This window comes from Phyllostomus hastatus, unplaced genomic scaffold (assembly GCF_019186645.2).
Source record: "Phyllostomus hastatus isolate PE091 unplaced genomic scaffold, TTU_PhHast_1.1 phas_contig_98, whole genome shotgun sequence".
Classification (NCBI taxonomy): domain Eukaryota; kingdom Metazoa; phylum Chordata; class Mammalia; order Chiroptera; family Phyllostomidae; genus Phyllostomus; species Phyllostomus hastatus.
Window position 1 is genome coordinate 11682383 of NW_025333999.1, and position 13024 is coordinate 11695406.

At 42.7% G+C, this 13024-nt stretch overlaps 1 protein-coding gene and 1 long non-coding RNA gene across 2 annotated transcripts; one reads left to right on the plus strand and one right to left on the minus strand.

Annotated features, from left to right (window-relative positions):
• Positions 1-1046: 1046 nt before the first annotated feature.
• Positions 1047-2888, minus strand: LOC123828602. The gene is made up of 3 exons (XR_006787473.1): positions 2780-2888; positions 1541-1614; positions 1047-1254 (listed from the first exon to the last, which is right to left on the minus strand). It is a non-coding gene; the product is annotated as an uncharacterized LOC123828602 (long non-coding RNA).
• Positions 2889-5047: 2159 nt separating this feature from the next.
• On the plus strand, positions 5048-10209 carry NEFM (neurofilament medium chain). Its single transcript, XM_045852818.1, has 3 exons — positions 5048-6161; positions 6892-7016; positions 8356-10209. The coding sequence occupies exons 1-3, from the start codon at positions 5082-5084 to the stop codon at positions 9719-9721; spliced, it is 2571 nt and encodes an 856-aa protein (XP_045708774.1). The 5' UTR covers positions 5048-5081; the 3' UTR covers positions 9722-10209.
• Positions 10210-13024: the final 2815 nt, after the last annotated feature.

Genomic DNA, 13024 nt, shown 5'->3' on the forward strand with positions numbered 1-13024 from the left:
AATGAGAGTTAAACAGTTGGCTAAAACCTAGGTCTCCCGGCATGCAGTACTGCATTCCTTCCTCTAAGGTAGCAAGCTGCATACTTATATACTTATTTTGCAAACAGGGTGTGGAGTTATATAAATAGAAATGTCTGTCTGTATTTATATTATAGGGGGAAAGCCAGAAGAAAACACTTATTGTCTCTCTGCATTTTGTAAATTTCCATACTAAGTGAATGTTAGTTTTAAAATATAAGTGACTGAAAAATTCTAAATTATATGACGTCTATGGCCATCTAAGTAAAAAGAAGTAGTTCTGGCAGTGAGCCCATTTTCAGAGGGTTCTGAATGAGCTTTTCAGAACCGCAGGGATTATGAAGGAAGAACCCAGTCCTGGTACAATGAGACTTAATTATTAGGTGGGGCTTTTTCCTGACTTTGTTTTCTGTCCCTGGGTTTAGCTTTCTTCAGAAATATGGTCCAAAGATAATAGATCATTGATCTGCTCTAGTTTTACAAAGCTCATTTTAATCAAGAGTTTCTAATAAAATAATTATGTCCCTTACTAAGTCAGGCTGTGGTGAGCTTGGGATAAAATGTGCTATAAATACTCTATAGCTGCACTGCTGCAAAGTTATGAGCAATGCAGGAGTTTAGAAATTCAAGTGCATGTCATCAGGGTCTTCCCCTTCACAGAGAAAGCCAATGTGTCCAGTTAAAATCATGCTGAAAATTAATACAGCAGAACTGTTGTATTATGCACCTACTGAATTTTATTTTTAGAATCACTTTTAGGAAAGCTAGCTGATATACTTTATAAAAAAAATAGTGTAAGGCCTCCCCCTCTGTCTTTGACAGAACTGGTTCCAGGTGGTGGGGTGAAGGCATTACACAGCAAAAAAAAAAAAATCAAGCTATGTTAAAGCAGAAAGCTAAATCTTTCCTCCTTAAAACATGAAATTTCCAGATACAGAATTTCAAAACTGACTAAGCTTATATTTGGAACAATGTAAAGATATGAAATGTTTCCAAATTTTTAAATAATTTAATTAACTTTTCATAAAAATAGTCACTAACAAAATATAAGGCAGTATTCAATGAACAAAAATTCTGGTGAGGGAAACAAACATCATTTCACTGTTTAATGCTAGCAAAAGAACACCATGGTTCAGATGGACATAGTTTAATTAAAGATGATAAAGACATGTACATCCCAATTTTCCTGACAACAGCCTTTCCATCCTGATGATGTGTTTATTTTGCTTTCAACATCTGAAATCAAAAAGAACGAAAGTCAAAGCTGCTCTTAAAGTTTCACATCCCCAGGGTCAAGTAGAAATAAGTGTTATAGTTTTCATTTTTCTTTTGTTCCCTCTCCCCAGAGACAAAGTCCCTAGCTCCCTATATTAGCAACCCCTTCACTGATTAACAAAAGATGGTGTATGAATAATCGTTCCTTCTGAGTTCTAACCTCAGATCCCAGGCAAAAAGCTCAACAGTACGACATCACAGCAGGCTGGAAGAAGGCACAGGCTGTCTAATCGTAGGTCCAACCTACCAACGTGATGGTGGTGTCTTCCTTCCAGAGCCTCTTGTTTGCTGCCTGGTTCCCGCATCCATCCTCACATTGTTCTGTATCAGAAAAAATATTCACTGAAAGGTAAAGAAATATGGCAAGAAGGAAGAAAATGCCCAGCTCCTTATTTTTCTCACCTTATTATTTGACCCAACAAATGTTTTATGAATATGACAAATATGAACAAGCCCTTTGTGCAAAGGGTCTCTCCCCACTGTGGTCAGCTAAGACCTCACATTAGCTATCCCTTAACTACACAGTTAACATCCGCACTTTATCTACTGAGTATACTCAGAATATGATCTGTATGTCCCTCTAAAGGGATTTAAAACATGCCATAACTTATGATAAAAATGTGTAAATTTTAAATTTTCAGCTAAATCATATGTGTAACTTACTTATGTAAAATAAATTATAAAAGTATCAAACTCAACACTGTTGAAAATTCAGCTAAATTTTTATGCTTTTTTTCTTTCTTGTTCATACTTTCCAAAGATTCCACAGCCTTATGTCATTAGGGTAAAAAAAAAATGCAAAGCCTTACATTTCTTTCTATGAGAAATATTAGTGTGATAAATGCTCTTCAAAAATATGAGGCAAAGAGGGAAAACAAGTGTTACAGATTTTTAAAAAGTTTTTACACTACACTCACTGATGAGCATAACCTTCAAGTCACCTTCAAAAATGATGATTAAAGTGAAAAGCCTAATACAAAATGAAACATTTTGCTACATGTGAAACTGGATCAATCATTTTTTAAGCCATGGGAACTTCTTTCCTTAATGAGGTGACTGTAATATCTTTGTATTAACTGCTGTGGTCAGACCGAGCAATGCTGTGTGTGACACTGGAGTTACAATTTCAAGTTACAGAGTCTAGACACTCTCTGAATTGAGCTAAAGTAATTGGCCATTATTTTGTTTGTACGCAATGCTTTCCTCCTTCTGTAACTGGCTGGAAGCATAACAATTTCTGAGCTAGTTAAGATACAAGGCAAAACAGACTAATTGTGAAGTTAGACATGTGTTTCCTTGTAAATGCCTCCCTGCAGTCTCATCTCAGTTTCGCAGACCAGAAGAACAGAGCAGCCGCCATCTGCCCATTAACCATTTGCTCTCGTTACAGGAAGTGTTTCCAGTGGGTATGAAACATGAAATTGCCACAGATTTCTATATTTTTTAAATAAAAGTAGAAACTAATAAATAACTAAAGCATAATTACTTCAGGAGTAACAGTCAGCCTTATCTGGTGACATGTTTCTCATAGTCCGACCTGGAGATTGGTAATACTTCACAAAAGGGCAGGGCATTTCCTTTCTCTTTTCTTTTATTTGTTCATCTGAAACCAGAAAATCCTGTTTTAACAATATTCACAGGCCAGCCCCTCCCTCTGTTATCTGTCTCTCCCAACAGCTGGAGACTTGGGAGATAACCAATCCATCACTCAGCAAACTAGAACAGCCTTCCCACACACAACCTGCAATACCGCAGTTTGACATTCATGGACCAAAAGTAACTCCCTAAATTAACCTCTGCTACTCTAAAATTCAAGGAGCCCAAGAGATCTTATAAAAATAAAATTTAAAAATAAAAACCTCTAGAAACCCAGGCCTTTTCTGATTCCTTACTGCTTGACATGCTCTCACCATTTAACAAAACCAGGACTAGAGAAAACATGCGTGAAAAAAATAAGGCCAGGTCTCTACTTCTCACAGACAGTGGTTTCTCCTCAGCCACAGTATTGCACATGCCATCACTTGTGCCTGTGGCCCCAGCAAACATGGTCATTAAGTCCCGCACACTGCTCTTCACTTTGTCTTGTGGTATTCTAAACTTTTTCACCATGTATTTCCCCAAAAGACATTTTAACAGCAGTGCACCAGGCAGCAGGAAGTCAGAGTAGACTCTTTGTTTAAACAAACATGCTTAAAAACCTGGCAAATCTATTCCAAATTTAAATCTAAATGAGGAAATGTTTTACATTTTTAATGGAGAAAAATATCTGGTTTTATTCAAGGTTGTGGTGAATCTGATTGGCAACTTTTAAATTAATTTTAAATTAATTCAGATGCTTTTCAGTCGTCACCGTTACCCACAGGGAGTGCAGAAGAGAAAGATTCTAAGGCAATTGTTTGTGCTCAAACTTAGAAATTATATTCCGCAGGACTTTTTGTCTCAGCAGATTTCAAGTTCCCCTCCCAAGGAACATTTGACCTTCAAATTTCAAGCTGTGTATCTCTTGATTTCGTGCATCCATAATATGTGAGAAAACTCAAATTGGCTACAAATATATTATTTCTGTTACTTGACTTTAATGAATGTTTAGTGGTTCTCAAAATCCGCAATCTATCTGTTCATGGTGCCAACCCTGCATTGCAGAGAAATCTTAGCGTGGGTTTCCAGCTTGGCTCCTGCAAACAAAGTCACTACAAACAGGTTTTAATTTGATCAGGGAAAAGTGGAGGTAGGAAACCCCCACACCGCCAACCTGACAGGCAATGCGGGCGCGAGCCCCCAGGAAGGCAGAGTCCCTAGGTTTGCCGGTCTGGGCGCTGTCCTTGGTGCTGACAGCGCCACCGCGATCTGCAGAGCCTTACCTTCCGCCCCCGTGGAAGCTGCGGATGTTCCCCAAACAATAAGCAAAACATAGGTATTAATACAAATAACTACCCCGGCCCATCCATCCTCTTTGTCCCCTTCCCGAAGACTTCAGGCCGGTTGCTTCTCGGAGTCTTTTTGTTTTTTTCTTCTAGTCCCAACTCTCTCATCTTGGTCTGCTTTAAGAGGAAGAGTGGGGGAGGGGGAGGGAGGCAAGGGGAGATGAAGATGGGGGAGGAAGGACGGTGGGGGAGGGGAGAAAGGAGACAGGAAGAAGAAACAGATGGCAAAAAAAAAGGTCAGGAGGCAGGGGCTCAGAGAAAAGCATCGAGAGTGGGACTAAAGAGGGTTTAAAGTGGGAGGGCGAAGAGATGCCACAAAGAGGGAAAAGTGATTAAGCATAGAAAATGGGGAAAGAAAAAGTAATGGAGAAAAGACAACAGAAGAGAAAGTCGTGGGATAAGAGTGCAGAGGGCTAAGAAAAAGCAAGGTGGCCAGGGGGTGTGGAGAAAAGCTGCCGGAACAGTGGAAGAGTGAAAAGACAAAGAAAGGGCGTTGTGTGAACACTGTCACCGAGGGTGAAACACGCAATCCGAAGGTGAAGAGAAACGGATAGGGGGGTTCGAGGGGAACAAGCGGTCTAGGACTGAAGGAGAACTGGGGGCAGGGCCAGGCACAAGGCTGCCGAGGCCGGGGTCCGATGCGGCGTGGGCCCACGTGGAGCAGGCGCTGAATCACTGCTGGGCTGTCTTTACACCCTCCCCCCACCCCCACCCATCCCCGGTCCGGAGCCCGCAGTCCCCGCCTCCTCGGCCGCCGCCTCCACGGGGCGGGGCCCTAGCCCGGGACCCGCAGCCGCGGCTATAAATGGGCAGCGGCGAGACCAGCAGAACGCTGTGACAGCCACACACCCCAAGGCCTCCAAGATGAGCTACACTTTGGACTCGCTGGGCAACCCGTCCGCCTACCGGCGGGTGACCGAGACCCGCTCCAGCTTCAGCCGCGTTAGCGGCTCGCCGTCCAGCGGCTTCCGCTCACAGTCGTGGTCCCGCGGCTCGCCCAGCACCGTGTCCTCCTCCTACAAGCGCAGTGCGCTTGGCCCGCGTCTCACCTACAGCTCGGCCATGCTCAGCTCCGCGGAGAGCAGCCTTGACTTCAGCCAATCCTCGTCCCTGCTCAACGGCGTCTCCGCAGCAGGAGGCGACTACAAGCTGTCCCGCTCCAACGAGAAGGAGCAGCTGCAGGGACTGAACGACCGCTTCGCGGGCTACATCGAGAAGGTGCACTACCTGGAGCAGCAGAACAAGGAAATAGAGGCAGAGATACAGGCGCTGCGGCAGAAGCAGGCCTCGCACGCCCAGCTGGGCGACGCTTACGACCAGGAGATCCGTGAGCTGCGCGCCACACTCGAGATGGTGAATCACGAGAAGGCTCAGGTACAGCTGGACTCAGACCACCTGGAGGAAGACATCCACCGGCTCAAGGAGCGCTTCGAGGAGGAGGCACGGCTGCGCGACGACACCGAGGCGGCCATCCGAGCGCTGCGCAAAGACATTGAGGAGGCGTCGCTGGTGAAGGTGGAGCTGGACAAGAAGGTGCAGTCGCTGCAGGATGAAGTGGCCTTCCTACGGAGCAATCACGAGGAAGAGGTGGCCGACCTGCTGGCCCAGATCCAGGCGTCGCACATCACAGTGGAGCGCAAAGACTACCTGAAGACAGACATCTCGTCGGCCCTGAAAGAGATCCGCTCCCAGCTCGAGAGCCACTCAGACCAGAACATGCATCAGGCAGAAGAGTGGTTTAAGTGCCGCTACGCCAAGCTCACCGAGGCAGCCGAGCAGAACAAGGAGGCCATCCGCTCCGCCAAGGAAGAGATTGCCGAGTACCGGCGCCAGCTGCAGTCCAAGAGCATCGAGCTCGAGTCTGTGCGCGGCACCAAGGAGTCCCTGGAGCGACAGCTCAGCGACATCGAGGAGCGCCACAACCACGACCTCAGCAGCTACCAGGTAGGAACCGCGGCTGCGCCGCCAGCCCTGCGCCAGCGCCAGCGCCGCGCGCCCCCGACACTAAGGCACGCGCCCCTGCGCGCTCTCCATCGCGCTCTCTGTTCGCTGCTGACCAGTGCGCGCGAGCGCAACGCACACCCAGGTTAGAGGCGCAATGCGTGTTCGCCTCTACCCGTCACTTCCACACTCTTCCCCTGCCCGCTATCGCCAGCTTCTAAAAACCCTGACCTTTTTTCCAAACGTTCTTTTTGTCCTCGGGAGTTCTAGTTTTTGCACGCTTGCATATTTAAAGTAGGAGGTATACAATACATTTGGGTAGTTGATAAAGTAGCAACTTTAAGATAGCTTCTGCGGAAACGCATGTATTCTCTCCTTTTCCAGCTGTAATCAGAACTCTCAATACTAGCTTCAGCCCGAAGAGCTCCGATGGGAAGGGCCAGGTCAGGCGTTGGTTGTTCCCATGCATCTTTTTTTTCCTCTCTAGAATTATTCTTAATCCCCTGGGCTTAGTGAGTGAGGTGCCCAGGAAATCTTATATTGGTCCTATTTGTTTGTTTCTTTGAGAATCACTTAGATTTTGTTAACGGGAGAAGGGGATCTGGGAACAATATCCCAGAGGGTTGCGGAGCTAGGAGTCGCAGAGGGGAGGTGGGGAGGGGTAGCAAGTGGTTTGCGAAAGAAGTTGCGGTTTGGAAGGTGAGTCGATGGAGACGTTCTGCGTTTGTTTCAGGACACCATCCAACAGTTGGAAAATGAACTTCGAGGCACGAAGTGGGAAATGGCCCGTCATTTGCGAGAATACCAGGATCTCCTCAACGTCAAGATGGCTCTGGATATTGAGATCGCTGCGTACAGGTAGGGTGTTCACTGCGGACGTGACGGAAATACCGCACTGCGGAGGCTGACTTGAAAGAACCTTCATCATTTCAGTAAAGCAAGCAGGTTTCAGAAGTCTTAAATCAGTGCCTGTTTTCCCTTCCTAATTAAAAAGAAATTATTCTAAAGAATTGCATCAGTTGAAATTGTTTTCCATTACGTGGGGGAAAGGGGCACAGATTAATTTCAGTGCTATGCTTAAGTTTTTATTTTACTCAAAAATGTTTTCCAAATGTTTGAAGCAAAAACGGAGCGTTAGTATTTAATATTTCATCTAGTGGTTTCAGCTTTTCAATGTTAAACAATGTCAAGGACAAACACCAAGACGTTCCATTTCTCTGTTTCTCTGTCACAGCTTACTATTGCCATCATCTGGCTGAGAATAGATATAGATCAATATATTAGAACATATATTTATTCTTATAGCTGTATAGATAATTTAGATGTATTCTATTGTAGACTGCATAATACAGATTATACGTCTCGATATATAGGTCATATATGATATATATCTATATACATCTAGATCTAGAGATGTAAATATATAAATATAAATCCTAATGTAAATAGACTTACATCTATAGATATAGCTATACACCAGAGACAGAGAGAGGAGATTACAGGTGTACTAACTGATGTTATCTTGCTGTTGACCAAGTTCACAGGAGGAAATCATTGACTAAACAGTTTTTCTACTACCAATAAGATCATTATAATAGTATAAGAATAAAGTGAACTCACAGAGTTAGCTTTCTTTTCAGGAAAGCTGAGTAACTATATTGAAAAACACTTTATGATTAAATTTGCAGATCAGTTTATAACTTGATACACCCATATTAGCACCTAGCTATTGTAGATATAGGTTTATATAGCCTGAGTTCTGATATATGCTAAATGGTTTTGTACATTTTTTTAGCATTGTATTTGCTAAAAGAAATTTAGTATATACATCCTGAAAGTTCTGATGCTTGGGAAGATCACTAAAGGTTGTTTGTTTGTTTGTTTACCACTAAGGAGCTTTCAAGTTGCACCAAATGGACTGACGCAGCATGGGGATTTGGTGGCTGGGTCTGATTAGCGAATCATTGGGTGTGGTTAGCTACTGCAGCAAGTGATTGGTTAGTGGTTGTGCATGTCTGTCACTGAATATAACACAGTATACCACTGAAATGATAGCAGGGATTGCACTGACTTGATGGAATCCTTTATTTATGTGATTCTACTTATTCAAAGGTATCTACTACATTTCCCATTACTCATGAAGCTCAGAAGGCCCAGTAAGATTTTAATTATGTCTTGTCTTTGATTCTTTCCTTAGAAAACTCCTGGAAGGTGAAGAGACCAGATTCAGCACATTTTCAGGAAGCCTCACTGGACCACTCTACACACACCGACAGCCCTCCATCACAATATCCAGCAAGATTCAGAAAACCAAGGTGGAGGCTCCCAAGCTAAAGGTGCAACACAAATTTGTTGAGGAGATCATAGAGGAAACCAAGGTGGAAGATGAGAAGTCAGAGATGGAAGAGGCCCTGACAGCTATTGCAGAGGAACTGGCAGTTTCCATGAAAGAAAAGAAGGAAGAAGAGGCAGAAGAAAAGAAAGAGGAACAAGAAGTTGAAGAAGTGGTAGCAACCAAAAAGTCTCCAGTGAAAGCTACAGCACTGGAACTGAAAGGAGAGGAAGAAGGAGACAAGGAGGAAGAAGAGGAGGAAGAGGAAGATGAGGGTGCCAAATCAGACCAGGCTGAAGAAGGGGGATCTGAGAAGGAAGGTTCTAGTGAAAAAGAGGAAGGTGAGCAGGAAGAAGAAGGGGAGACAGAGGTTGAAGGTGAAGGAGAGGAAGTTGAAGCTAAGGAAGAGAAGAAAACTGAGGAAAAGAGGGAAGAAGTGGTCACCAAGGCGGAGCTGGTAGCAGAAGCCAAGGTGGAAAAGCCAGACAAGGCCAAGTCCCCCACGCCCAAATCACCAGTGGAGGAGCTGAAGCCCAAAGCAGCAGTTGGAGCTGGGAAAGGGGAGCAAAAAGAGGAAGAGGTGAAAGTGGAGGAAGGAAAGAAAGAAGCAGCAAAGGAAGCTCCCAAGGAGGAGAAGGTAGAGAAGAAGGAGGAGAAGCCAAAAGAGGAGCTAGAGAAGAAGAAAGTGGCATCCCCAGTGAAGGAGGAAGTAACGCAGGAGGTGGTGACCATCACCAAATCCATAAAGGTGAGCGTGGAGAAAGGTGCCAAAGAGGAGGGGAAGCCTGAACAGCGTGAAAAGGGGAAAGCAGAAGAGGAGGGAGGGAGTGAAGAGGAAGGCAGTGATCGCGGTTCAAAGGAATCCACAAAGGAAGACATAGCCATCAATGGGGAGGTAGAAGGCAAGGAGGAGGAAGAACAGGAGACAAAGGAGAAAGGCAGTGGGGGAGAAGAGGAAAAAGGCGTCGTTACCAATGGGCTGGACCTAAGTCCAGCAGATGAAAAGAAGGGCGGTGAAAAAAGTGAGGGAAAAGTGGTGGTGACCAAAAAGATAGAAAAAATCACCACTGACGGGGAAGATGGTGCTACAAAATACATCACTAAATCTGTCACCGTCACTCAGAAGGTCGAAGAGCATGAGGAGACCTTTGAGGAGAAACTGGTGTCTACTAAAAAGGTAGAGAAAGTCACTTCACACGCCATAGTGAAGGAAGTCTCCCAGAATGACTAATAATTTGAGTTCATTGCAAAAGGTTAAGCCATATGACAATTCCAAAATGCATGTAATTGACAGCTTCAAAATAGAACGGGTTCTCCCATGGGGGCTCCAGACATTGTATTTTACTTTGTGCAATATGAGGGAACTGCATGCAAGCTCAGGATGCTCCCTCCTCCGTCTTTGGGGGGTTCAAATGCATGATATTGTATGTACCTGGGGAATTAGCCAATTTCCTAAACTGCTGGAAGGGGGGCACTTGGAGAGGGGATGTCTTGAGATGTATTATGCAAAGAACCAACTGAGCCAAAAATAAATGAAACACAGAACTCTTAGCCTTAAGAAAGCTATATATGAATAATTATGTTTACCTCACTGGTGCGTTTAAAATGGACTTTCTTTCATGGGAGAACCTCGTTGACATGCACAGTTTGCAACCTTTCGTTGATTGATATTAAGTGTTACAGCAGTACTTGCTCAATAAAGGTCATATTGAAAACATAGTCCATTGCTTGGTGTTAACGTCATTTCAGAGAGAAGTCTCTACTCCCTGACTCTTTCTTTCCTAAGAGTAGGTTATTTGGGAAATTATAAGCAATCTGCATTTTTATCAGTATTTCCCTGAGGGTGAATTCTGGGAAAATATAACTGCTGAAAACATTTTCAGGTGTCAAAATCTTTACTTAGCCTACCCTTCACCCCAAAGTTTGAAAATTACAGTTTTTGAAAGAAAAATGCAAGCATCTGATAAAAAGTAAAGTTGTTGGGATAGAAATCTTGAATCTCCAGGTGCTTCATCCCAAACCAGAACTCAGAGGACCTCAAATGAGAGGCACATGCAAAGCCATCATAACTTGCTCCTTGGAGTTGGGACACAAATGATGTGTGTCCGGAAGAAGCAGGACTGAAATCACCATCAGTCCTAACAGGAAGTACCCAGTCTCAGATGCCTGGATTTGGTTTACACACACACTCGCCTGCAGCCCTGATTCTTTGTGCTGTCAGTGGAGATTTATACTTTAAGTGTGTTACTAATTAGGGTAAGTAATGTCAAAAGAAACCCAAAATCTCTGATATAAGCACTTGAAGTATTTTTCTGGGGTGTTTTTGTTTTTGTTTTTGTTTTGTTTTGTTTTGCTTATTAACTCACTGTTTTTGTTTTAAGCACAAATGAGTTGTAAGGAAATTTTAAAATTTGGAATGCACCATACAATTTTCCTCACCAGCAAAGTGTTTGACACTTTCCAGGACAGAGCACTATGGTCATAAAGTCCATTTTCAAATTCAGACAACAAGGCAGAACACTTCCTTCACCATTAAATCCCTGAAGTTTTCTTGTTTGTTTGTTTCTAATAACAGGTGAAATTTTAGTATATATTTGAAAACTTCTGGTCCTTTAGTGAGGAATCTCACCAAAGTGTGAGCCTGTGACATTGAGGAGAGAGCAGCCCTCTCAACTGCCCGTTGCATGTGGGGTCCAGCGGCTCCTGGTTTTAACATCATGCTGACTGAGAAAGAAGTCAGCTTCTCCCTGTTTCATTCCAGTGACTCTTAAAAGCTGATTTTTAGTAAATCCAAAGTCCAATTAAGGAAAACTCTGCTTAATTTTACACATATAAAAATTCTGAAGTGAGAGGTGGGATTCTTGGTGTGCTTGTTGTCTCTTATGGGAGAACTTCTTCACTAGGCAAATTCTCTGTAGTCGTCCAGGGTCATACCTCAAATTAGCAAATGCAATGCATTCTAAGTGTTTTTTTTTTAATATTTTAAAAGCCTGATCTTGACCAAGGAAATAATACAAATCCCTTTGCAAAGTGTATCAGTTCTCAACCTTGAAAATCATTAATAATTTATTAATTAATGCATTATTTGTTCCATGTCCATATTTTTTTCTTATCAACAGGATCACCCCAAAAATATAATCCTCTTAATGGCTTTTCAAAACACTTATTTTAATTTCTAAATGTACCCAAGAAGCTCATTGCTAATGTCAATATTTGTGACAATTTTCCCCATCCTTTAATTTGCCCACCCTCAAAATTTTTGTCATATCTGCATATGACTTGTATGATTATTTATTTATATTCTTTCTTTAAATAACTCATGTTTTATGTTAAAATATTAATTATTATGAAGCAGTGATATCCATTACAGCCAAAGTAAAACAGGATTTTTAAATATCATCAGCAAAAACTTACTCTAGTTATGTAGAATTAAAAAGCAAAAAAGAGAATATTGGAAGGATACAGGATAAATCTCAGGATGGAAGGACAACTTAAGGAGACAGGTTCTGGGGAAGACCAGCTAGGAAAGCCCCCAGAATGCAGGGAGCAAGAATTAGCACACAGCCACAGGGCTCATCGAAAACGCTTTGAATCACTTCATGGGATGTTAGAAAACAGAGCAGCCATTTTCCTGACACCTGGGCCAATAAGGGAAGAAGCACTTTGATTTGACAGTCCCACCAGGACTAATGCCAGTGAGGCAGCAGCAGCATTTCCCCAAAGTCTGGGAGCTATTATCTGACATGGGAATAGAGGCTGGATCTATATGATAAGCTGGTTGATTTTTTTAAATACCTACTCATATATTGCCATTACTATAAAAATACTCTTCTATCTACTACTGAAATCATCTCACTTACTAGGGCTGGCCCCTGAGTCTTCATGGTTTAGAAACCCCTTTGTGTAGCATACACTGTTTAAGAATGACAGGATCAATCAGCACCCCTCCCACCACCACCACGAAAGCCAGCACTGGAGACTTGACCCTTCAGCTCCTAACTCTGTTTTCAATCATGTTATTTTTTCCAAGAAGGAAAGAATCTAATAATACTTCCACATATTCCAAAAGACAGACCACTGTCTTTCCCTCTTGAAATATAATAGAACAACATACTTTTGATAAGTCATGCAGACATTTATTAATGTATCGATTTGCTTGGTTGATTCATTAACTCAAATATTTATTGTAGCCTAGGGCCTGGGGATACAGTGATTTTTTCTTCTGGAATTCATTAATTCTGTTGTTAATGCCAATTGCTATACTATTGCTTTAAGAGGAAACAATTTGAAATTCACATTTCCAAATATGTTCAGTGACACTAAGCAAAAACTTCCAAGTGTTTGGGAAATTTCTCTGACTACCATCAGCCCCTGGCTGCAATGACATTAAGCTTTTGAAAAATACAATCTACATTTCCAGTAGATTGCCTTAGAGATGTTATCTCATTTCAAATATTGTAAGAGATACCAAAGCTAATTAGTTCTCCATTTTCAAACATAAGGAAATTGAAGGACAGAACATTCAAAGAAAAAA

What these genes read in the sequence shown, in the direction of transcription:
- NEFM (XM_045852818.1), top strand. Translation starts at nt 5,082, where the DNA reads ATGAGCTACACTTTGGACTCGCTGGGCAACCCGTCCGCCTACCGGCGG. An exon ending in ACGACCTCAGCAGCTACCAG is followed by an intron (nt 6,162 to 6,891) that starts GTAGGAACCGCG and finishes CGTTTGTTTCAG; the next exon opens with GACACCATCCAACAGTTGGA. An exon ending in ATTGAGATCGCTGCGTACAG is followed by an intron (nt 7,017 to 8,355) that starts GTAGGGTGTTCA and finishes TTCTTTCCTTAG; the next exon opens with AAAACTCCTGGAAGGTGAAG.